The 25,207-nt window shown below is 38.7% G+C and overlaps 2 protein-coding genes and 1 long non-coding RNA gene across 3 annotated transcripts; 2 read left to right on the plus strand and 1 right to left on the minus strand.

The window, feature by feature from the left end:
* Positions 1-511: 511 nt before the first annotated feature.
* Positions 512-2,438, minus strand: LOC145087070 (uncharacterized). The gene is made up of 4 exons (XR_013700727.1): positions 1,882-2,438; positions 1,619-1,748; positions 813-890; positions 512-680 (listed from the first exon to the last, which is right to left on the minus strand). It is a non-coding gene; the product is annotated as an uncharacterized LOC145087070 (long non-coding RNA).
* A 16,673-nt stretch (positions 2,439-19,111) lies between these two features.
* On the plus strand, positions 19,112-19,678 carry LOC145089672 (secreted RxLR effector protein 161-like). Its single transcript, XM_079028078.1, has one exon. It carries the CDS (start codon positions 19,112-19,114, stop codon positions 19,676-19,678), a length of 567 nt encoding a protein of 188 aa, XP_078884204.1.
* Positions 19,679-20,102: 424 nt separating this feature from the next.
* On the plus strand, positions 20,103-21,867 carry LOC145087065 (linamarin synthase 2-like). Its single transcript, XM_079024967.1, has 2 exons — positions 20,103-20,684; positions 20,771-21,867. Exons 1-2 carry the CDS (start codon positions 20,183-20,185, stop codon positions 21,721-21,723), a joined length of 1,455 nt encoding a protein of 484 aa, XP_078881093.1. The 5' UTR covers positions 20,103-20,182; the 3' UTR covers positions 21,724-21,867.
* Positions 21,868-25,207: the final 3,340 nt, after the last annotated feature.

Below are 25,207 nucleotides of genomic sequence, written 5' to 3' on the forward strand. Positions count from 1 at the left end.
CGAGTTATCTTTTTTAACTCTTTAAAGAATGTAATCATGTATATAAAATACATGAAAACATTCTTTGTTTTCTCTATTCGATCTTATGGTGTGTTGGGTGACGGTTGTAATTTTTGATTTAGCGGTCAAAATACTCAAATTTGGAGAAGAACATATAAAATTTAAGAGGTTCTATAAAAAGCAAGTACTAAGTGAGATAAATGTAAAACTACCCATAAATAAATAGCATCAAAAATTGTTGTTTACACTATTACATTATGTTAGCTTTGAAGACCAAATTGAGAAAATACATAAACAAAATATGTAATGTGAATACCAAAAAAAACATGGTGTTTCAGCCTAAATTTAAATCCCTACTATGTGAAAGTCAACTGATAATCATTGTTGACCACCCCTCCAATAATATTCATTACTTTCTCAAAAACCTTAAAACAAAAATCATTATTTTCATCTAGAGGAAGGTGAGTTATTTTCACCTGCAACCTAATATTGTTTGACTGCAAATAACATCTTTTATGAAATAAGTGGACCATTTTCATGATCATAATTTTTTTGTGCCATGTTATTCCAGAAATAATCTTTTTCACCTTAATCACTTCAATCTCATCATCACTGATATTACATTACCTTCAGGTCCTAAAATCCTACCCATTTCTAGAAGAATGTCTGCATAGTTACACCTGCAAGTATGTATTTCCATTAAAAACTCCAAAAGACTACACGAAAATAGCAACCTACTTAGATTATGTATAAAAAGAAAAGTAAGTTAAGTATGTTGCTATTTCCATTCTCCCACTTAGAAAGCAACTTACTTGTCTTTGTACAAGTGGAAAAGAACATGAGCATAAATTAGGTCATTTGTCCCAAGATATGTTGAGAAGGCCTCACACCTATAAAAATTAAAATAAATAAAAAATAAAAAAAACCTTCATTTTTTTATAAGAGTATGATGTGTTAAATTAAAAAAAACATTTTTTTTTGTTACCAGTCATGCTAAATGGCAATCAAACCTCTCATAAATGACCAAAAATGTATTTCTTGTCTATTGTTGGAACTGCCATCATTCCATTATAATTTCTTGGAATAATGTCCTCTGTTAGTTTGATTTATTGAAATTTTGTCCTCCATAGGTTAGCTTGTTGAAAAAATTATTTTCTATTCTTTATGAATCTTGTCATAGATCTACACGCATGATCCAAACACACAAATGAACAGAAACACAATCAACGGGCCTTAAATTAAATTTAGATTATCTCATTAACAAAAATTAACAAATTAAATTTTGCTTTTTAACAAACCTAATAAAATATCGACTACTAACAATTAACAATTAACAAACCCTAATATACAATTAAAGTTCACCCAACCAACAAACCCTATCAATTAACAAATAAAAACTGCTGATAAAAAGATATAAAATATAATGCAAAATATAGTTTCCAACAAAAGCGATCAGGACTTTCTAGATCCAAATCAAGAAGATTGGCAAAATAGTCAAAATTAATATTGACTGAACAAAAATAACAACATAAGTATGAGCTTTTTCCTTCATGCCAGTGGACCATCACTCATTTGCAAAGTATTAAATAAAAAAAATCACATATTTTAAAATGTTTACCTTTAATTCATTGATTTTAGCCTATAAATATTGGACAGACTCCTTAAGCTTCATGGCTTAATCTATAAAATGAGTCAACTTTATTTGCAACACCAATATCCACTTCCAAAGATTGCATGTTTAAAAAGACCTGCGATATTTTGCAATATCAGACAAATCATATATCCGTCATTAGAAGCACCAGCTCCAACCAAGTTATTGACAGAATGTAAAAGAAAAATGATTAAATTCAAATCAATCAATCTAAAGTAAGAAAAACTTACAGTGTTTCCAAAACCCAATGTATTTTCATCGTAGATGTGTAGTTAATATCGTTTGAAGCTTCGTTGCGACAATAAGGAAGAAGGTCATTGGAAAAGAATCATATGTAATCGGACTCTATTATGTTATTTTCAAAAATAGTTGCAACGCTGAAATCGAATCAAATAAAAACCCTAAATATGGGTAGATATATGGAGCGTAGATGAGATACGGGGAATAATTTGAAATTGATTTCATAAATGTTGCCGAGATTTTAGGGAAGATTATATTCTTCCTCATATAGTTCGCTTCGTAGTTGTAAAGTCCTTATCACTAAATTTGGAATGCGATTCGGTCAAGATTAGGAATAGATAGATGTCAAAGAAAGTTTAAGCGGGAAAATCACAAGGTGATTGTTTAGAAAAACTGACACACGTGGCAAAATGTGTATCTAGAAAAATGACAAGTGGCAATTTAAAAAGTAGAAGATTGGCTTTAAAAAGCAAGTCAAAAGCCCGTTAAAGCCAGTTAAAAGTACTATCCACAACTTTTAATTGTACGATTATTGCAGAAAAACTCCTGAAAAATTATACTCATCTCTTGGTCAATACCGTCAAACTTCTACCAAAATTTTGTTGTTGTTGCCTCAATCTCTATAATCACAATTTTGAAAGCAACTCAAGTTTCTTGCTTTTTTCTCAATTCACAACACCAGTAGAAAAATAATGTCGACTCATGCCAAACTCATTACCCATAGAACACTTCTATCATACTTGTCCAGTACAAACGAAGAAGGAAAATTGTCCAACCAATGGTTCGACTTCTATGGTTTGATTTCAAATCAACATCGCCTTGCAGTTCTCATCGAGCCAGTGGTTTGCTTCTATAATTCAGACCCTCAATGGTTTGATCGTAAAATCGATGCTATTTGGCTCCTTGATTGTTTTACCCTGCCTAATGGGTTCTACTTAAAAATAAAACTAGCAATTCTAAAAGGTGAATTTAAGTATACAAATTCACCGCCAATTCTAAAAGGTGAATTTTGGAGCATCAGACTATGATCCATATCTGATCTATTTCCGTGAAGAACAAATCAGTTAACAATGCCTATTTATGCCACATGATACTTCGCTTCCATCTTCCCAATCTCGTCTACATATAATCTTATCTTATTGGTGGAGTTGAAGGGGTAAACAGAGGATGTGTCTAACATTTTCAAGCAAAAAAGATTGGAGACGAAGCATGCACACAAAATGCTTGAAAAATCGTCTCAATTATGGTCCTCTCAATTCAGCATCTATGGTTCGGTATCTATTCTTCGGTCAAATATGGTTCAATATCTAAGCTTCGGTCAAATATGGTTCGGTATCTGAGCTTCACGTAGTGTTCGGTATTTACACTTCGGTTATCTATGGATCGGGCATCTATTCTTCGGTCATCATTGGTTCGGGCGCCTGCGCCTCAACCATTTATTGTTCGATCATCCAAGTTTTTTATACGTTCTTATTCACAAAAGCACAGCTTACAAAATGCACATGAATTCCTTCTTAAACTCATACTCGCCTTCCCTAGTTGAAGCTGATACACTTGGTCAGATGATTCTTAACTTTGCTTATTTCAGAAGATCATTGTTCAACAATAGCACCTTAATGGGCTAGCAAAGGAGAAATAAAAATCTCGCACACAAAGTATTCGACGAAAAGTGCTGAGGGTTCTCGTCGAGCAATGGTGGGAACACAACCCCCATGAAACCTCGATTTCACAAACATCTGTGGCTATTTTCATTAGTTAAGAAAAGCAGAAGATCATGAAGCTGATAATACAGAGTTAAAGTGCTTAAAGTGCCATCGGGTTACACACACAACGACATGTCTCTAATGCTTTAGTGGGGAAGGGCTGGCACCCTGCAGTTAACCCAACTTGCTATGATCAAAAATCCCTACCGTTGACCATAAGTGTTTGAAAGTGTACCAAAAGTATTCAATTCTCACAATTGCTTTTCTAGAAATTAACAACTCAATCAACATTTACAAGTTTTCCTTGTTGTTTGCTGGTTTGAATTGTTGAGGAAAAGATAGGCCCATACTAGAAAACGAAAAGAGACAAACAACGCACTCCATGTGTTTGATAAAAGCGCCACAGCCTGACCCAACACTTGCCTTAAAAGCAATTGGTTTGATATCTTCCCTGACCAACACAAAAACAACTACTGGTCTTGCCTTTTGCCATACACTCGATCGTATTCTTCGTTTCCAACAATAACCATCAACAAGATTCACAAGCATACTTCTGGGAACGGGTCAAGCTCAACATAGTGCTAGAAATAAAACTTGAGTATAAAAAAATGAATCAAATATTCATGATGTTACTGCTTCAAGAATGACACATGATACTGACCATTAATCACCTCAAAGGATTATGCAATCGTACTATCTTATTGGAAGCGGTTTACTCTAATTGCTCGAAAACGAATGATATAATGTCAAAACCAATTTCTAGCAAAAAATCTAATACTTCTAACCCTACACCACATCATATGAATCATAAGGTACAATTTATATATTAATAAGTGGATACGAATGCACATGGATAATGTGCAAAGTGCGCCTCATACTCGTCACTTTCGTATGAGCTGACAACTTGCTTTATCATTCAAATGTGACATTTTGTTCTGTCATAATTGGTCACAAATAACTTGACAAAGTCTTTCCTAAGTAAATAATGCAAATCATATGAATCACAACTTTTGATTGGCTTGACAGGCCTTCTTTAAGTTTAAAATGGATGATACGGTTCATTAAACACTAATTTTCGAATCGGTTACATATCTTAGTCCATTCCACGGGACTCTGAGGTTGATCAAATTCGATATCACATATCGTAAAGCCTAAGTCAAAGCTTATCACTATGAACCATAAGGCAACATCATATTTATTGAAACGAAATTTACCGAGATGATAATTATCAAAACAAATAGTATCGCAACTAGTTGAGAAATAATCAAATAGCAATTATCAAAATGACTAGTACCGCACCTAGTCAAAAAAGCTATCGAATAATATCAGGCTACACCCGATGCATACAATTACCAAAACGACATTTATCGAAGTGGCACTTATCGAAATGACACATAACGGATATCGACGAACTATACATGTATAAATGAACATCGTGCTTGGTAAAATCCATTGAAATTGAATGTTGATGTTGTGTGTAAACCAACATCAATTTATTGCTTTTCAACATTCATAAAAACGTGAAAACAATGTTTATCAAAATAACACTTATCGAATCGACAGTAAATGACACTTATCAAAATGAGGTCCGTCCTAAAAAACGGATAAGTGTAAACACTAAATGGACCCATATACAATACAAACATACATGTTTGTAACTTGTCTATAATTAATAATTAATCGAAATTCATGGTTAGCACTATAACTAACCAAAATCATGACTCGCGCTATAATTCATTGTAGTATAAGTCTGAAGCAGGACCGAACATCGAATCGCTCCTATTTTAGACTTGGGGGACTTATATGAAGGATCTTTTTTAAGGAAATTCAAAGAACATTAGTTTTTTCGACACATTAGTCATATGCAACACCTTTGATTTACTAAAGTTTCATTACCATACAAAGTCATAGCGAATGAATGTTAAGATGAACATAATTGTTATAACTCTAAAATACCATTCACATGAACTTTAAGACATTTAATTGCGAATGCGTGCTACTATAAGTCCGAAGCAGGACCAGACATCGACTTGCTCCTACTTCAAATTTGGGGGAGTTGTTGATATGTATATATCATTGGCCTTTTATAAATGGTTCGACCATTTTCAGACGGTTCGGCCATTTCTCGACGGTTCCGCCATTTCTGTGTGGTTCGGCCATTTCTGGATAGTTCGGCCATTTCTCAACGGTTCGGTCATTTCCATATGGTTCGGCCATTTCCTGTCGGTTCTCGGTCATTTCTGTATGGTTCGGCCATTTCTGACAGTTCAATCATTTGCTCCTTCCCAAGGCAAAAAGTACACCGATCATCTCATCCTCCTCATGAACAGTTGTAAAGCTTGTTCTTCGAGAAAAAGGTACATTCGCCTCTATATATACCTCTCAACCCACATAAGAAGCTAAGTTTTAACTCTCTCTCTCTCTCTACATACAATCGGGTTCCTTCCACTAGAAGGACCCAACCTCATTTTGTATCAACACTAACTTGATTGTCGGAGGCTATTACCGGGACATAAGTCCTGGGGCAACTCTAACGATCCCGTTTATATATGTAACAGGTATCAAATCGAGGCTTGCTAGCAGCATCGAAGCATACAACAGAAGAAACGACTCGATAAGCCTCGTGATGAAGATTCAGGTTACATCATGGCCCAAATCACCATGCCCAACCAAGTTGCATCCACCCAAACATGTTGTTTAGGTATGTCTACATTTATCAATATAATTGCAGTTTGTGAAGAACAATAATTTAATCTTATGTACATTTGTAGGTTGGTAGACCCAAGAAGAAAAGGAAGAGAGCATACAATGAACCTGGTACCCAGGGGCATAAACTGTCCAAGAAGTGGACCACTGTCACATGTGAAAAGTGCAAGAACAAATGGCATAATTCACGAATTTGTAAAGGTCAAGGTAGCCCTAATGACAAATGAGCTGGAGGCACAAGAGGAAAGAAGTGAGTATGGGGTGTTGTTAAGTGTTAGGTCTTTTGATGTAATTTACAACTTACTTTTATGGTTTTGTTAATACATATGTTTATATAACAAACAATAGTTACTTTGGGCTCCTTATTTTATATGGTCATGCATGTTGGCCTTGAATCATTATACACATAGGTAAACTATGAAACAATGTCAATTGTTGTTGTGATATACGATAGCATTTTTGTTATATTGTTGTTCTTGTCAAGTAATATTTGTGATATTCAAAGTTTATGGGCAAATGGAAACAATACAACACACATATTGAAATTAAACCATTTGATTACACAAAGAGTATATCATTCAGACAACATTAACCAAAGCACAATTTCCTGTATTTAGACTCAAAACAAACACAAACACTACATAAACCATGCTACATTAACCTATGACCAACAAAACACTTCCTAATTCAGACACCATGATCATACACCACATTCAGACACAACTTCCACCTTGCTTCGGATACTGAATTGTGAAAAGACCCCAACTGAAGAGAATGACTAACTTATACATCCTAGCTTGCATTTTATCTTGTTGAAGAGAATCTCGGAGCTTGTTCATACACATGATTAACCTATGTATCACTTCCACCGATCTAGGGCACATGGGTTCATCAGACCACCCAATCCAACCACACCTTCTCTCATTATGAAGATCAGAGCCGGCCCAATAGGTGTTCAAGGTGTGCCCTTGAACATGGCCCACTTAAAACTTAGGGCCCACTTTTTTTCCAGGTATTAGACTATGTTCATTGTTGGGGTTAGGTTAAGGATTGTCGATAATCAATGTAATGAATGTATCAGGCAAGGCCACGAGAACGGAAATGACGCAGGTGTTATAAAGATGAGAGGGAATCAAAAAGTTTTTGGGAAAAGGAAAACGATGCTTTGGTTCCTTCAATCTTGAAAATCAAAAAGATACTAAATCAAAATTTATGATTCGTATTTGCTTAAAATCAGAATTTCCGAAGAAGGAAATCAAAAAGCAATCCTCAAAAATCAGAAAGATATCAAAGATTGAGTTCATACTTCTTCATTCTAGGCATACTGATTATGAATTAATGATGCCTGGTACATTCTTCTTCCTTCCTTCTTGAAAATCAGAAGCAACAATCCTACAATCTTCTCGAAAACCAACTTTTAGTTCTTAAAATCTTTCAATGGTTCTTCTTTCAATCTTACAATCTTGCAACTATGTACTCGAGTTTAGTAGCATTGAAGCAAGGGCAAAAACATCAAATATGATTGTATTTTTAATGTTTGGATTCAGAGATAGATGAATGAAAATAAGAATCATGAGATTTGTGCGGTTTTTGATTCTTGTTTGTATAAGTAAAAAAGATTACTTTATTGATACTTTTATGAACAATCATATTAACGGTGTTCTGGATTTTTGAACAACTAATTAAAATTATGATAAGTTCTTGTTGTTTCTGTGAATAATCAAGATCCCTAGATTTCTTGATATTTTTTCTTAGGCTTAGCAATGAACACCAACGTACTTTGTTGAATTGTGTATTATATTTATTTCCATTTCTTCCTATAAAATCATTGTAATTAATAATTAGAGATTATAATACTATAATTGAGTGTATTTTTCAAAGTACATTGGCTTAATATAAAAAACAAAAATACAATGTTGTAAAAGTAAATGTACAGTGCTGCAAAAAAAATTGAGTAGATTTAAGCAACAATTGTTTTGTTTAAATCTTTAGATTTTCAAGTTTTAGGGTCTATTTTTTGTTAAATCGCACAGGCCTCTGAAATCTCACGATCGGCCTTGATGAAGATAAGACCAAAATTGTCTTCCAGGGTTGCGATCTGACCAGGAAGTAATGATGGTTAGATCACGATTTCCACAAGCATATATCGACATTTTATGCAAGTTTCTTTCTCTAACAGTAGAAGTGTTCGATTAAATTGGGGGGAAGAAGAGGAAGACGTAATATAGGCATTAAAAATTTGTTCAAAAAATGTCCTTCAGGGTAAATTGACATAAATACGCTCATGTGCAAGTCACATGGGCGTAGGTTAACACCGGAGTGGACGGACATCCAGCTCGGGGACTATTCGCGTGCAACTTAACATCCGTATGTACCATTTGAGGGAAAAAAATCATCGCAAGGACTACTTTAGGGAAAAACTAAAACCTAAAGGACCATTCGTGTAATTTGTTCTAATAATAATATAATGTATTAAATTTGTTTATTATTTACACAATCTTCTTTTGCTTGATGTGTACATCAACCCAAGCCTTCCTTGAAGTGCATTTGTCTTCAACCCTAAATATGTTGTGGCTTCTTTCTTCCTTCAACAAGATTTCATCAAGAAAAATCAGATTTCAACAAGTTTTCATCAAGAAAATCATATTTCAGCAAGGAATCATAAAAAATAATCAAAAAGCACATGTTATTTGGAATTTCTTACCGATTTCTAAAAGTTCGAGAGGGTGGTATTGTATGACAACAGAGAGGGCGACCGTGTTGTGCAAAGGTGGAGAGGGCGGTGTCAGTGATATGTTCAGGAGGTAAGGTCGGAAATGCCGACATCGAACGATGGCTAAGGAGGCAAGGCCAACTGTGTTAGGATGGAGGCATAAAGAGGGAAAACACGTTTAGAGTTAGGCATGGAGTTGGTCGAAGTTGAGAATGGTGGTGTTGGAGTTGTACGAGGGGTGGCGCCTTCTAAGTAGTGCGATGTTAGAGATGCATGATGTTGAGGAGGGCAGTCAGTTGTTTGATTGAGACGTGGGAGAAGAGGGAAAATGTTAGGTCCAATAAAGAAGGCACGTCTCCTTTTAAGCTCATATCTGACCCAATAAGATGCTTATTTTCTATTCAGATGTTATATTAAGTGCTACCAATCTTACATATATATTGAGATTCAGTGCTTCTTCTTATTAAGAAGCATTAAGATGCTACCAAACACTCACTTACTCAATTGTCTATATTAAGTCAGTGGTGCAACTTGGCAATCTAAGAAAGTGCTCCTGCTAGTTCATCATCATTCACTCCAACAACTAAATGAAAAAGGTTCACCCAATTGCTTTTATAAGGAAAATTGGTTAAGATTTATATATATAACTGTCCTTACATGCTTAAAATGTATGAATCCACAAATGAGGTCTATATTAAAACATGATGACATTATGATTAAGTTTCACATGAATCAACAAACAAGGTGTATGTTTTATCTTTTAAACCATCCATAATGGACCACACAAATTTTTGGCTAAAAAATGGGTCGGAAATATGTTTGTAACGCATACATCTTAAACCTACTTATAAAAATTATTCTTAAAGCTACAAAACTACCTATACGTACGTTGCTACTCATACACAAATTACTTTTATTTAAAACGAACAGGCAGACATACATGGTGGTCCCTCGTCAATTTTTTTAGCTAACAAATGTTTGATGGTATTGGTCCTCATTGATTGTTTTTTGTAGCTAACAAACGTTTGACATATATGTTGGAATTAGTCCTGATTTGGTTCATGTTTAACTCAGTTTTTAATGCATTAAAAATGATAAGTGGTTACCATATTATTAGCTAAATGTGGTTAACCAGGTAGTAAAGTATTTTCAGTTTCAATTCTTAGTTTAAAGCCTTTTATTTCAGCTTTCAATGTAGTAGTCTATAATTTTTTCAATCCCTGTTTTGTTGTTAACAGTGCATTAGAATAAAAACTTCTAAAAGTTATTCCAAGTGTGCGTATCTCTAATTTCTAATTCAATTTGCATATTTTGAGTGTGTAGCTTGATATTTTGTTGTCTGATTTCTAGCATTTGGTATCAGAGTATATGGTTCATGCCCAAATATATCTGCTACGAATCCATGTCGTCATCCAGCCAACTTGTTACAAGAGAGAATGGTGGAGTGCCATTTCAATGTCCGATGTTGACTCCCACGAACTACACCATGTGGGAAATTAAGATGGAAGCTATAATGGATGCCCAGGGAATATGGGAATCCATTGAACCAGTAGCCGGAGAAGCTGTGGATGAGAAGAAGAACAAGTCGGCTCGAGCTTTTCTTTTTCAAGCAGTACCCGAAGATATTCTGTTGCAAGTAGCGAAGAAGAAGACGACAAAAGAAGTTTGGGAATCCTTGAAGTTAAGGTACCTGGGAGTAGATAGGGTATAGAAGGCCAGATTAAACACACTCCAAAGTGATTTAGAGGCATTACGGATGAAATACGGAGAGTCTATCGATGAGTTCACATGAAAATTAAGTGGGATGATTTCAAAGTTTAGCAGCCTCGGTGAAACCCTTGAAGACAGCACAGTGGTGAGAAAGCTAATTGATTCAGTTCCAAACAAGTATCTCCAGTTGGTGGCATCAATTCAGCAGTACTCAAATTTGGATAGCATGCCTTTTGAAGAAGCAATTGGTAGGCTTAAGGCTTACGATGTAACACCCGCATATTCAGGCTAGTCAATTTAGAGACGATAAGCGTCAAAAATGATTTTTTGATGAAAGATTATTTTGAATGAATAATCTTAACTAAGTTATAGTATATGTTACAAGGATTCGGTACATATAAAGAACGTCGAAATCCGAGTTATAACGAAGAAGTTATGACATGTCGAAGTTTCGCGACAGAACCGACACGACGTTGAATGATGTAAAAAGTGAATTTACGTTAGAGCAATATTTAGCCTTAGCGATCTAAACGAAAGTCGTAGAGTTCGTTAAACCGTGAGCATGCATAAAAAGAACGTCCAAATCTGACTTTGTATGAGGAAGTTATGATTTTTCTAAGTTTCGACTTAGTGATATGCAACCCGAATACTCGATTTGAGATCGAGCGGTTTTTAGCCGAAACAATCTAAACAAGAATCGAAGATCTTGTTGATAGTAGTGCAACGGTAAAAAGACAAATGAAAACGGACGTCGGATGAAGAAGTTATGGATTTATAACGGAGTTTTCTTGTCCCCAACCTACTAAAAGTAAATAATAAAAATAAATTCAAAATTAGCCGACGAAGTCTAAACGAAAGTTGTAGATCATAGTCTCACCTACGCGGGGATATAAAGAACGTCGAAAACGGAGCTCGTATGAGGAAGATGCAAATTTTTGAAGTTTATTAAATAATTAAAGTATTTAATTTAAATATAAATTCGGATATTATCCAAAAGGGGGGAGTCACCGGGATTATCCGGGTTACGCCCAGTGTACCTGGATTTACGCCCCGCGTAATTTGAAGAATCAGCCCCTATATAAAGGGTACGGGGGCAGCTGAGTTCCTTGCTCAATTCCTCTCCTCTCTCTCCCGTTTTACCTTGTTTTTCGTGCAAGAAATATCACGAAGCCCCGGTATCATTCCCGAGACCCGAAGCAAGTCCCAAAGCCCCGAAGATCCCAAGAAGTGAAATTCCCAAGCCAAAGCTCTGCCCGCGAGAAGCCCGGTTTTTGTGAAGATCTTCCAGATCTACCGAAGAATACTACTTCTACAAGTCGTAGTGCTGTCTGAACATTGTCTAATCAAGTGAGTATATAGTTACTTTCTTCTAACACATAAATATAAAGTATTAGCTATGAAATACATGCTATGTGTTATATATTATTTGTCTATTTGAGATGGGCTTGGAATTGATGTTTTTATACGGGTTTTAAATGATTTAAACTGTGTTTGTATTTATATCTACAAAATTGTTGGGTAGAACATGGGTAGATGGAATAGTTGGTGACGATGCGACTTCGTGCCTATTTGATAAACCTTGGTGACGATGTGACTTCATGCCTGTTGTGTAAACCTAGGTGACTATGAGACGTAGTGCCTATTGTGTAAACCTTGGTGACTATGAGACGTAGTGCCAATTGTATGAACCCTGGTGACTATGTGAAGTAGTGCCTGTTGTATAAACCTTGGTAGCATATAGACTTTGTGCCAGTCCCTTAGGTAAATCCTTAGGAATGAATGAATGAATGAAGGATAGTTGGTTCTTAGGGTAAACCCTTGAGAAAATAAAGGAGATATGGGGATGGGTATTTGGGTTGATTGTTTGATAATTGAATATAATAAATGTATTATTGTGGGTTGAAAACCCTATATGCTCACCAGGCTCCCAAGTCTGGCCCACTTAGTTTTCTTTGCATTACAGGTAATGACACAAGAGTATAAATTGGTGGACTTGACGAGAGATTTTGGATTATAGATCAGTAGTTACAAATAACTATTGTAAGGTCTGTATTGTACTGTTTATGCTTTTGGTCTGTATTGGAACATGACATCCCGAGGTTTTATTATTTAATGAAAATGCATTCTCTTGAGAAAAGTTTTAATAAATTTTATCATATTTTGTTTTGGGAACAAATTCTGCAACTCTTTTAATCAAAGGATCACTCTGATTTTATAAAACAAAGCATAAACAAATCGGTCTTTTCTGGCCGTGAAAATGAGGATGTCACATACGAGGACCGACATAAGTCTCGTAGCAGCCAAACAAGTGGGGAAGTGGGTTTGTTACTTACTCAAAAAGAAAACAAGCTCAATCAAAAGTCTCACGGGGTGGGTTCTCAACAGGCGGTAGAGGACGAGGCCCGTCACACCATAATAGAGGGGGTCGATCGGGTGGTCGTGGTAGAGGAAGTGCACGAGGCAAAGGTGGTCGGGTCAATTCGTCGGTGCCTCGTGACTCAAATAATAATTGCCAAAGAGGAGGGGATAAGAGTCATATTATGTGTTTCAACTGTGAGGAATATGGTCACTATGCATCTGAATGCAAAGCACCGAGAAAAAAAAGAGATGAGGCAAACTTGACTCGGACGGAAGAAAAAGGACCCGCTTTACTGTTGACTGTCCATGGTGAAGAGACAAACAACATGGTGCTACTAAACGAGGACAAGGTGTTTCCAGGACAGAAAGGAAACGAGAAAGACATTTGGTACTTGGATAATGGCGCTAGCAACCATATGACCGGTGTGAAAAAGTTTCTTCGCGGAGCTTGATGAAAATGTGATTGGAAAGGTGCGATTTGGTGATGGCTCTAAGGTGCAAATTGTAGGAAAAGGATCCATCTTGGTGGAGTGCAAGGATGGTGAACAACTTCTGATACCGGGGGTATATTTCATACCCGCTTTGCACTGCAACATCTTGAGTTTAGGGCAGATGACAGAAGACGGGTATAAAATCGAGATGTTGCATCAGTATTTGCGGGTACATGATGAAGATGGAAGGCTGATCATGAAGGTTCAGCGATCTAGTAATAGATTGTACAAAATTTCTCTCCATACAACTCAACATGTATGTTTAATTAGCTACTAGTTTGGATGACGAGGCGTGGTTATGGCATGCGAGGCTTGGTCACTTGAACTTCAGGATCATAGAATCCATGGTTGAAAGGGAACTAGTGTATGGAGTACCAAAGATAAAGCATCCTACATAGGTATGTGAAGGATGTTTAATTGCTAAGCAGACCCGACAATCGTTCCCGAAAGAAACTCAGTGGCGTGCAAACAACCCGTTGGAATTAATTCATGCAGATTTGTGTGGACCAGTAACACCAACTACAATGGGAGGCAATCAATATTTTTTCTTAATTGTTGATGATTACAGCAGGTATATGTGGATTTATGTTATTGAGATCAAGGATGAAGGTTTTTCAGCCTTCAAGAACTTCGAGGCTCGAGTTATGTAACACCCTATTTATTTATTAAATAAATAAATTTAAGAAGATATAGTAGCCCTAAAATCAATAATTTTGTAGCAGGGTGTTGGTTACGGGGAGTTAATTCCCACAATTTTAGAAGTCGGGAGTTAAAAGCGTGAGTTTGGGACTCATTTTATAAATATTTATGAAGACAGGGGCTCCGTGGTAATTATTTTAATTTAATTTAAAAGGAAATGAGGTGGAAGGACTGATTATGTCATAATTAAGATATTGGGGGCCGTCTGATAATTTATGGGACTTAATTTGTAAAGGAATTCAAAGGGTAGGGTTTAAATGGTAATTTATAGACTCCTTTTGGAAAGATTTTATGGAGAAGGGGGCTGGAACCGTCATTATGGAAAAGATGTGATGAGGGACGGGTATTTATTTCAAGCGAACCCTAACCCTAACAAAGGAGTGCAGCCGCCATCTTCACCCTTCCGTCTCTGGCGCCACACCCCCCTTCATGCCACCCTTTACTTCTAGCGTCGTCTGTTGCTGCTGAAGACATGAGTCGCCACCCATGCTCTCTCCAATCGTCGTCATGGAGCTTCTCAGCCACCGATGCTAACCACCATTGCGGTTGCCGACAAAGCTCACAGTTGTTTTTCCAACCACCGGTCGAAGTGCATCGTTCCTCTCGGTCTTCTCTTGCCGTTGCACGAGTGTTGTTGTCACCATTCCGGGCGGCTGTTGCGGCCGGTGTTTTCCCGTCTGCTTTGTACCACTGCGAGAGCGGCCAAGATCGGAGATGTTGGGTCGTTATGCTGCTGTTGTTCACCATGGTTCTTGTTCGTCCTCTTCTCCTATCTCTCTTGTTGCTGCATCCCGATTCCACCTGCCGCCAAGGGCCGCTGTCGTTTCCTATGCTGCTGCCATCACCACCCACCATAGGTGGGCGTTGAGTTTATTTCCGGGCAAGGAGGTGCATGTACTACTGTTGTGTTGCATCTCGGATTATGTGGGTTATAGGTACTGCTATAAGCTGAGAAGTGTGTGTGTGTGGGTTTATTTGGCCGGAAAAGCCACCATCACCACCGTGAGGTGGTGGCTGCCACCCTCTACCACCACCGGCCACCAAAAGGGTGGTTGTGTGTGTGTTTATAATTTTTAGTGTGTTTATTTTGGAAATATGCATTGTAAATTGTAACACAAAAAATGGAATAATAGAAAGAAATTGAGAACCACCACCGTAGGGTGGTGGCTGCCGCCACCGGCCGCCGTGTCGGGTGGTGGTGTGCTTAGTTGTGTTGGGATTGCTAGTTTGGGGATGTTTGGACAAGGGACTAAAACCCTAATGGGCCCAATGAGGCTTAATGGACATAAAATCCCAAACATGTGATCAATGGGCTTAAGGAGGCCCTAATTGACTCTAATAGACCCAATAAAGCCTTAATTAACCTAAAAGCCCAACAAATTGATAAATGGGCTAATATTTGGATTGGAAAACCCTAATGCCAATGAAAGCCTAATTTGGGTAATTAATCGGGACACATGAAAATTATTTAATAACTTGAAATATTAAGTAATAAACAATGGCAAGATTAATCTAAGCGATAGTGGACTTAATGGATTAAGTCCTTAGAGGGTTAAGTCCTTAATGGGTTAAGTAGGAAACTTAACCCTAATCATCATTTCATGTGAAACCCTAATTTCACTTGGATTTATTATTGGACCTTTCACTTGGGCCTTGATGATTAGGTTATTAAAGGGGCTACCCAAGATCAAGCAAATGGTCTAGAGTAATTTAATAGGCCTAGGGTAAGGCCCATGTAAAGGGCTTGGGCCTAATTTGGAAAATTGGGCCATAGATGGGACATAGTTTGGGCCTTAATGATTATATGATGTTGGGCCTTAGAATGAGACCATGTATAGGCCTAGGCCCAATTTGGAAAATTGGGCCATGTGTTGGGCTTTGATTCCTAATTGACTTTGGGCCTATAGATTGGGCCTTGGGCTTGAATAAGCCAAGATAGGGTTAATGTAGTAATTACCCAAAGAATGTACTTATGGTTATGTATTGGGACCCAATTATTAATTGGGTGTTATTTTGGTGTTGACAGTTCGGGAGTCTGTCAGCCAGTAGCTGGGATCGAGTCTGCGGGACTTCAGCAAGTGTGGGATTGTGTCTTCGGGACTTCAGCAGTGTGAGGTGAGTTACCTTCCAATAGCGGTGGGTCTACGCCTCTACGGCCACAATGCCGGCCTACTAGTAGGATTGTATGATAGATGTTTGTCTCTGTGATATTCATCTAGGTTTGCTACTACCTGTGATATGTTATTGTGCTAGTATGATATGATGCTATGTGCTAGTGACAGTAGGGGGAGATAGTCCCCCAGAACACCGGTCGATATGGCCGAAGGGGCGGTCATGCCCAGCCATGCTAGATAGTTTATGAGATATATGTGTTATGTGGTAGCGGTAGGGGGTGAAATAGTCCCCAGTATCCGGTCGAGAGGATCGAAGGGGAGACCAGCACCGAGATATGCTAGTTAGTATCCGGTCGAGAGGACCGAAGGGAGGCAAGCTCCCAGATATACTAGTCAATATCCGGTCGAGAGGACCGAAGGGGAGACCAGCACCCATATATGCTAGTCAGTATCCGGTCGAGAGGACCGAAGGGGAGGCAAGCTCCCAGATATACTGGTCAGTATCCGGTCGAGAGGACCGAAGGGGTAGGTCGGGCACCCAGATATGCTTGACAATATTTGTATGTTATGTGATTGTATGGTATGTGGTATGTTGGGGGAACTCACTAAGCTTCGTGCTTACGGTTTTCAATTTTGGTTTCAGGTACTTTGTGTTTAAAGGAAGGGAGCCGACTTGATCGCAGCGCATCACACTATGGTTTTCCACACATGAGATCTTTGGGATTACACTCTGATATTATTTTATGATAACACGTTTGATTATTTCTACTTTGGTTTTGACATGACATGATATTACGGATGTTTTATTACACTGTTGGTTTTATAATGACGTATTTAAAAATGAAATTTTTGGCCTGTATTTTAGGGATGTTACAAGTTGAGAATGAAAGCTCGTTCAAATTGAAGGCATTACGGACATATCGAGGAGGTGAATTCGTCTCTAAGCAGTTTGTAGATTTTTGTGATAAAGAAGGAATAAAGAGGCAATTGACGACGCCCTACTCCCCTCAACAAAACGGGGTAGTATAACGTCGTAACAGAACTGCACTTGGAGCTATGAGATCGTTGCTGAAAAGTATGAATGTGCCAGAGACTTTATGGGGCAAAGCCGTTCGTCATGCTGTATACATTCTCAACCGAGAACCAACTAAAGGAGTGAAGAATATGACACTATACGAGGCCTAGAAGGGAAGAAAACAGACACTCCAACACATTAGGGTTTTTGGGTGCGTCGCACATGTAAAAAGACCAGCAAACCAGCTCAGTAAACTTAGCGACAAAAGTGTGGCAATGGTGTACTTGGGAGTGGAGCCGGGAACCAAAGCCTATCGCTTATTTAACCCTAGTAAAAACAAGTTACATGTGGCCCGTGATGTTATATTTGAAGAAAAGGTTAAATAGAATTGGAGTGTAGCCGAAGGAAGTGAGCCCACATTGAAGCCCAATTGGTTCCAGGTGCCTATCAATGTTGAAGTAGAAAGAAGGGCACAAAGCCAAAATCAACCTGGTGAAGAAGATCTTAGCGCTATTAGAGACGACACAAGTGACCCGGTATCACCAGTATCAACTCCAACAACCAGGTTAGGTAACTCATCAATTTTATCTTCGAGCACGAGAAGCACATCAATTGAAACACCAGGAAGTAATCAGAGCATCAACAACTCTACCTACGATCATACACATGTTCGAGGGTCTCGATCATTATACGACATTTATGATGAAACACAATCGGTAGAAATGGAAGATGAACAAGAGGAATTGATGCTCATTGGAGATGAGCCTACAACTTATTCTGAAGCAGCGTGTAACGAGAATGGGTAGACACAATGAAAACAGAGCTTCAGTCGATTGAAAGAAAACCGGACTTAGAAGTTGACTGATCTGCCTTGTGGTCAAAAACCCATAGGGTTGAAGTGGGTTTTCAAATTAAAAAGAGATTCTGATGGAAAAGTAGTACGACACAAGGCGAGGCTTGTCGCGAAGGGATACGCACAGGAAAAGGAGTTGATTTTAGCGAGGTTTTTGCACCGGTGGCTCGGATAGAAACAGTACGCTCGCTGTTAGCTCTGGCTGTTTTTGAGGGGTGGCAGGTGGACCACCTCGATGTAAAGTCGGCCTTCTTGAATGGTGACTTACTAGAGGAGGTGTATGTAACTCAAACTGATGGTTTTGTGATTGCAGGAAAGGAACACATAGTGTACAAGCTGAATAAAGCTCTCTACGGCTTACGTCAAGCACCAAGAGCTTGGAATGTCAAGCTTGATAAAACGCTCAAGGAGTTGGTTTTCAAAAGTGTCCCCAAGAACAAGCTGTCTACAAATGCCAAGAATCAAAATTTGTACTAATTGTTGGAGTGTATGTTGATGATTTGATAGTAACAGGTTCGAGTGAAGAAGGAATTTGTGTGTTTAAAAGGAAAATGCGGGAAGTTTTCGACATGAGTGATCTTGGGAAATTGTCATGCTATCTTGGAATGGAAGTTCAACAACGCAAGAACATAATCTCTATTTGTCATAGGAGGTATGCTCAAAAGATATTACAGATAGCTGGCATGTCTGATTGCAACTTAGCAAAAAGTCTCATGGAACCGAAGCTTGACCTGACCAAAGATGAAGAAGGAGTGCTAGTGAATGCTACACATTAGCGGTGTCCCATTGGGAGTTTGCGTTATTTAACTCACACCAGAACCAGACCTAAGTTATTCAGTGGGTGTCGTTAGTAGATTCATGGAGTCACCACGAGAAAGTCACCTCAAAGCAGTTAAGCAAATTTTGCGATACATCAAAGGGACTATCAACTATGGGTTAGTGTATCGAAAGGGAGGAGACAGGAAGATACTCGGCTACAGTGACAACAGCCACAATGGGGATCATGAAGATGGGAAAAGTACATCTGGGATGACATTTTATTTTGCAGGAAATCTAATCACTTGGTGTTCACAAAAACAGCGAACAGTAGCTTTGTCTTCTTGCGAAGCCAAGTTTATGGCGGCGATTTCAGCAGCTTGTCAAGCTTTGTGGCTACAAGGTTTGTTGAAGCATTTGATAGGTTCTAAAGAAAGTTGTGTAAAGCTTCTTGTAGACAACAAATCCGCAATTGAGCTGATGAAAAATCCGGTATTCCATGGAAGAAGTAAGCACATCAACACCCGGTATCATTTCATTCGAGAATGTGTTGAAAAGGGTTTCATGTGCGTTGTGCATGTAAGCGGGGAAGAACAAAAGGCAAAATATCTTGACCAAAGCACTTCCACGAATCAAATTTGTAGAAATGCGGAATTTGTTGGGTGTTGAAGACCTGAAGACATAAATCAGGATTAAGGGGGAGAATGTTGGAATTAATTCTGATTTGGTTCATGTTTAACTCAGTTTTTAATGCATTAAAAATGAATAAGTGGTTACCATATTATTAGCTAAATTGGTTAACCAGGTAGTAAAGTATTTTCAGTTTAAAGCCTTTTATTTCAGCTTTCAATGTAGTAGTCTATAAAATTTTCAATCCCTGTTTTACTGTTAACAGTGCATTAGAATAAAAACTTCCAAAAGTTCTTCCAAGTGTAGGTATCTCTAATTCCTAATTCAATTTGCATATTTTGAGTGTGTAACTTGATATTTTGCTGTCTGATTTCCAACAATATATTCGTGTACTAAAGATTTTTTTCCCCAAAATAACAATTATAGTTAATGTATAAATTTCATAAAATTTTATAGATTCTCTGAGTAGATAATGATTGGGACCGCCGAACATTCATTTAATGGTTAGCATCTTCCTTAGCAAACTCGACAATCTAAAGCAAAATGAGTTGCAGAAACAAACCGCATGCAGTTCTAGTGCCATTCCCAGCACAAGGCCATCTGAACCCTTTTATGAAGCTCGCGAAGCTTCTCCACTTTAATGGCTTCCACATCACCTTCGTCAACACCGAATTCAACCACCACCGTCTCATCCGCTCCAAAGAACCGGAGTCCGTCGAAGGTTTGCCGGATTTCCGGTTCAAGACCATACCCGACGGTATGCCTCTTTCAGATCCAGACGCCACTCAAGACATACCGATGCTTTGTGACATGATCAGAAAGACATGTTTGGTTCCGTTCAAAGAGTTGTTGCAGAAGTTGAACTCGTCGGCCGGAGACCCACCGGTCAGATGCGTCGTCGGAGATGGCTTGATGACCTTTGCGATAAAAGCTGCTAAGGATTTTGGAATACCGGAGGTTCAGTTCTGGACGGCTTCGGCGTGTGCTTTCATGGGTTATCTGCAATATCGAGAGTTCATAAAAAGAGGAATTGTTCCTTTCAAAGGTTAGTAAATGTGTATATGTTTTAAATTTCGTCATTTGGTAATCGGTATTCTTTTTTAAGATAATAGTAGTATCTTAACTGTGTAGATGATAACTACCTAACGGATGGAACATTGGAAAAACCAATAGATTGGATCCCGGGAATAAGCAGTATTCGTTATAAAGATATTCCAAGTTTCATTAGAACAACGGATCCCGATGATATCATGTTTGATTTCTTGGGGGAGGAGGCTCAAAATAACTTGAATGCTCCGGCGATCATCTTCAATACTTTCGATGCATTAGAGCACAAAGTATTAGAAGCCATTGCATCCAAATTCAATTACCATAATATTTTCACAATAGGCGCTCTTCCTTTACTAGCCAAATACGTTCCAGATGATAGCCCAGTAAACTCACTGAATTCGAGTTTATGGAAGCCAGATTCCTCATGTTTGCAATGGCTAGACCAGAAGAAGGAAAGGTCTGTTATCTATGTCAATTATGGAAGTTTGACTACTATGACAGAGCAACATCTGATTGAGTTTGCATGGGGTTTAGCAGATAGCAAGCAATCGTTCTTATGGGTGGTTCGACCAGATGTGACAATGGGGGATTCAGCGATTTTGCCTAAAGAATTCTTGAAAGAGACGAAGGATAGAGGACTCATGGTGAGTTGGTGCGAACAAGATCAGGTTCTGGCCCACCCATCGATTGGTGGGTTTTTAACACACTGTGGGTGGAATTCTACGACCGAGAGCATATCGGAAGGTGTTCCGTTGATATGTTGGCCTTTCTTCGCAGATCAACAAACAAATTGTCGATATTCTTGCATTGAATGGGGGATTGGGATGGAGATTAATCACGATGTGAAGCGAAATGAAGTTGAAGTTCTTGTTAAGGAAATGCTTCTGGGAAATAATGGAAAGGAAATGAGAAGAAAGGCCAATGAATGGAAAACAAAAGCAAAAGAAGCGAATGATATTGGTGGTTCATCATATAATAACTTCCATCGGTTTATCAAAGAGGCTCTTCTTTCGGGAGAAGTTTCCCACGTTTAAGAAACGTGTTACAGGTTCAATATGTTTCATTTTGGATCCGGTACTTGTGTAAGAGAATCACTTCCATAGTCCATTTATAAGTTTTTTTGTAATTTGTTTTAAAGGGAAAATGACACATATGGCCTAAGAAACTTTTAGGATTTACTCTTTTAGTCATTAAAGTTGTGGGCAACATGTTCTTTTAGGCCTTGTTCCGAGTTTTTTTGTAAATTCATTAAAATAAAGGGAAGGAAAATTTTGACGGAAAGAAAGGGAGGTGAAGGAAAATATTCATTATTCCGTGTTCCCGAGTTCGAAGGAAATGAAAGGAAATGGAAGGAAATTTTTAAGTTTTTGTGTTCCCGAGTTGGGAGGAAAAAGCAAATAAAGCATAAAATTTTCCTTCCCCTCACTTTCTTCCCAAATCCGCCCAATTTGGAAGGAAAATATGACTCCAAAATCCTTCCCCTCCCCTCACTTTCCTTCCATTAATGAAACTCGGGAACACGATTTTCCTTCGACACCCCTCACTTTCCCTCTGTATCCTTCCATTTCTCTCCTTAAGTAGAACTCGGGAACAAGGCGTTAGACTCTTTACTTGTTTTAGCCGGATTGTATAATAGATAGATCAAACTTGGGCCTCACCCATCTCTCTCTCTCTCTCTCTCTCTCTCAACATCAATTAAACCGCTTTTATGACCTATCATAGTCAAACGTTTTCTCTCTTTCAATTTCAACGTTCCCGACAATTTTTTTTGCCACAATTCAATTATGAACGTATTCAAACATGATTTTCACTTACTCTTCTTTTTCGTGATTCTAATAATCTCATCGCCATCATTAACATCTGCTCAAGCAAGCTATAATATAACATCCCAAAATTCAAGTCTAAAAATTTCATTTTCAATTAAGTTATTATAAATCCGGTAGTATAAAAACATCCATTGTGTCATCCCATATCAAAACCAGTATGTCAATAATCAAAACATGTCATAATGAAACAATATCAGAGTATAATCCCAAAGATCTCATGTGCGGAAAACATAGTGTGATGTGTTGCGATCTTACCAGCTCCTTTCCTTTTCAAGAAGAAGTACTTGAAACCAAAACTGAAAACCGTAAGAACGAAGTTTAGTAAGTTCCCCCATCATACCACATACCATACAATACACATACTGCTTAGCATATCTGGATGTTGGCCTACCCCTTCGGTCTCTTTCAACTGGTAACCACCTAGCATATCTAGGTGTTGGCCTACCCCTTTGGTCTCTTTCAACCGGTAACTGCCTAGCATATTTGGGTGTTGGCATACCTCTTCGGTCTCTTTCAACTGGTAATCGAGGACTATTTCACCACTACCACTACCACATAATACCCTAGCATATACACATAAATCACATACCGCCTAACATATCTGAGTGATGACCTACCCTCCGATTTATTTCAACCGGCTACGGGGTCTAACCTAACCCTCCTACCACTATCACATAATATCATAGCATACTAGCACATAAAGCATATCAGATAGTGGCACAACAGACAATTATCACAAAGACAATCATCTCAACTATAATCAACTACTAGTGGGCCAGAATTGGTGCCTTCGACCCACTTCTACTGAAAGGTAACTCACCTTGCACTACTGAAGTCCCGCAGACAAAACCCTAGCTGTTGAAGGACAGATTCCCGAACTGTCAACATCTAAACAACACCCAATTAATAATTGGGTTCCAATACATAACCATAAGTGATAAGTCCATGCTTGGAGTAAAAGACTACTTTACCCCCATCTTAGGTTGATTGAAGCCTAAGGCCCAATCCAAAGGCCTAAAAGTCAAAGTATGAACTAAAGCCCAACATATGGCCCAATTTTCCGAATTGGGCCCAAACCTCTACATGGTCTTACCCTAAGGCCCAACCATTTATTCCAGTCCAAACATTTGGCATTCCTTTGGTCCAACATCTCATAATCATCAAGGCCTAGTTATGGCCCATCTATGGCCCATTTTTCCAAATTGGGCCCAAACCCCTCACATGGGCCTTACCCTAAAGCCCATCCACATATTCTAGTCCATATACTTGTTCTTGGATGACCCATCAATAGCCCAATCACCAAAGCCCAAAAGAAAGTCCCAACTCAAGGCCCAAGCAAAATTAGGGTTTTCACATAAAATGACAATTAGGGTTAAGTGTTCTTACTTAACCCATTAAGGACTTAATCCATTAATTCCATCACTCTACTAGGTCAAACATACAATTTGGTCGGGACTAACTTATAACTCCAATCCAATGGTCCAAACATGCGGGTCCCGACAATTCCAAATTAACATATACAAAATTAAGGTTTTCTAAACCCTAATTAGGGTTTCCAACCCAATCGCGATCCAATTAGTCCATTAGTTAAGCTTTTAAGCCAATTAATTGTTATCTAAGTCAGACACCTCCCACTACCACCTCGGGTAGTAGTGGTCAACGACGGCTCGCGGCGGCGGCCACCACCTCACGGTGGTGGTTATGAATTTCCTTGATTATTTCGGCCACTAATTACAATTGTACAACAATATCCAAATGAACACACACAAACAGCCACCCTTGTGGTGGCAAGCGGTGGTTGGAGGTGACAACCACCACCTTACGGTGGTGGTGGTGGTGGCTTTTCTCGTGAAATCCGGCAAAGCCACCACACGTATGTTATACGCACAAGTGGCAGAAGCACACACACACACACACACACACTCCTTTTGTTCATAAAATGGACCCAGCCACCCACCTGGTGGCGTATGACGGTGGCAGCAGCAACGACAGCCACCATGGTTGGCAACCATGGTGGTTTTCCTCGGGTTTTTCTGTCCAGCGAGCACCCATCTACACTTCACGGTGGAGCAGCAACACACGAACAAGAGCTATAACACGAAAGGCACCTGCGACTGAGCTACCCTTGAGATGACGACGACAACCAGAACTCAACAGAAGGCCACCGTAGGGAACGATGGCGGCGTCGGATGCTAGTAGTTGTAATCGGAGAAGAAACGGGGGGAGGAGTGGTTGCAGTGGCGTGGGTCTAGCGTCTTCACCGATGGACGACGACAACATCCGTGACTCATGGATCCGGCCATTGAGGTGGCATCAACAATGCTCACATCATTGTTGGCAGTGGCTCCGGCGGTTGGCTTCAGTTATTCTCCGACTTCACAGGTGAGGAGATGACGGCTGGAACGGGAGGGATAATGGTGGCGGCGTCGGTGGTGAAGGGAGGCATAAGGAGGGTGACGACTAAATTTTCCTGCTAGGGTTAGGGTTACCAGGAGGGTGACGGGTTATTGTTGGAATAGTGTCTAAGGCTGCAACTATATTAGACAAGTATTTGACCCGGTTGTGCATGGTCCTTTTGGGTTGCCTTCACCATAGCAACTTGATAGGATGATTTATTAAGAGAGAGTAAATATTATTAATATATTATGAGAATAATATAATGAATAATATATTTGTTATTTGATTAATATAA

Source organism: Lactuca serriola, chromosome 2 (assembly GCF_051521515.1).
Source record: "Lactuca serriola cultivar US96UC23 chromosome 2, Lser_US96UC23_V15, whole genome shotgun sequence".
Taxonomy (NCBI): Eukaryota; Viridiplantae; Streptophyta; class Magnoliopsida; order Asterales; family Asteraceae; genus Lactuca; species Lactuca serriola.

Excerpts from the sequence above, each read along its gene's own strand:
- LOC145089672 (XM_079028078.1), top strand. The coding sequence starts at position 19,112 with ATGGAGTCACCACGAGAAAGTCACCTCAAAGCAGTTAAGCAAATTTTG.
- LOC145087065 (XM_079024967.1), top strand. The coding sequence starts at position 20,183 with ATGAGTTGCAGAAACAAACCGCATGCAGTTCTAGTGCCATTCCCAGCA. Across the intron at positions 20,685-20,770 it reads AGGAATTGTTCCTTTCAAAG|ATGATAACTACCTAACGGAT; the intron begins GTTAGTAAATGT and ends TTAACTGTGTAG.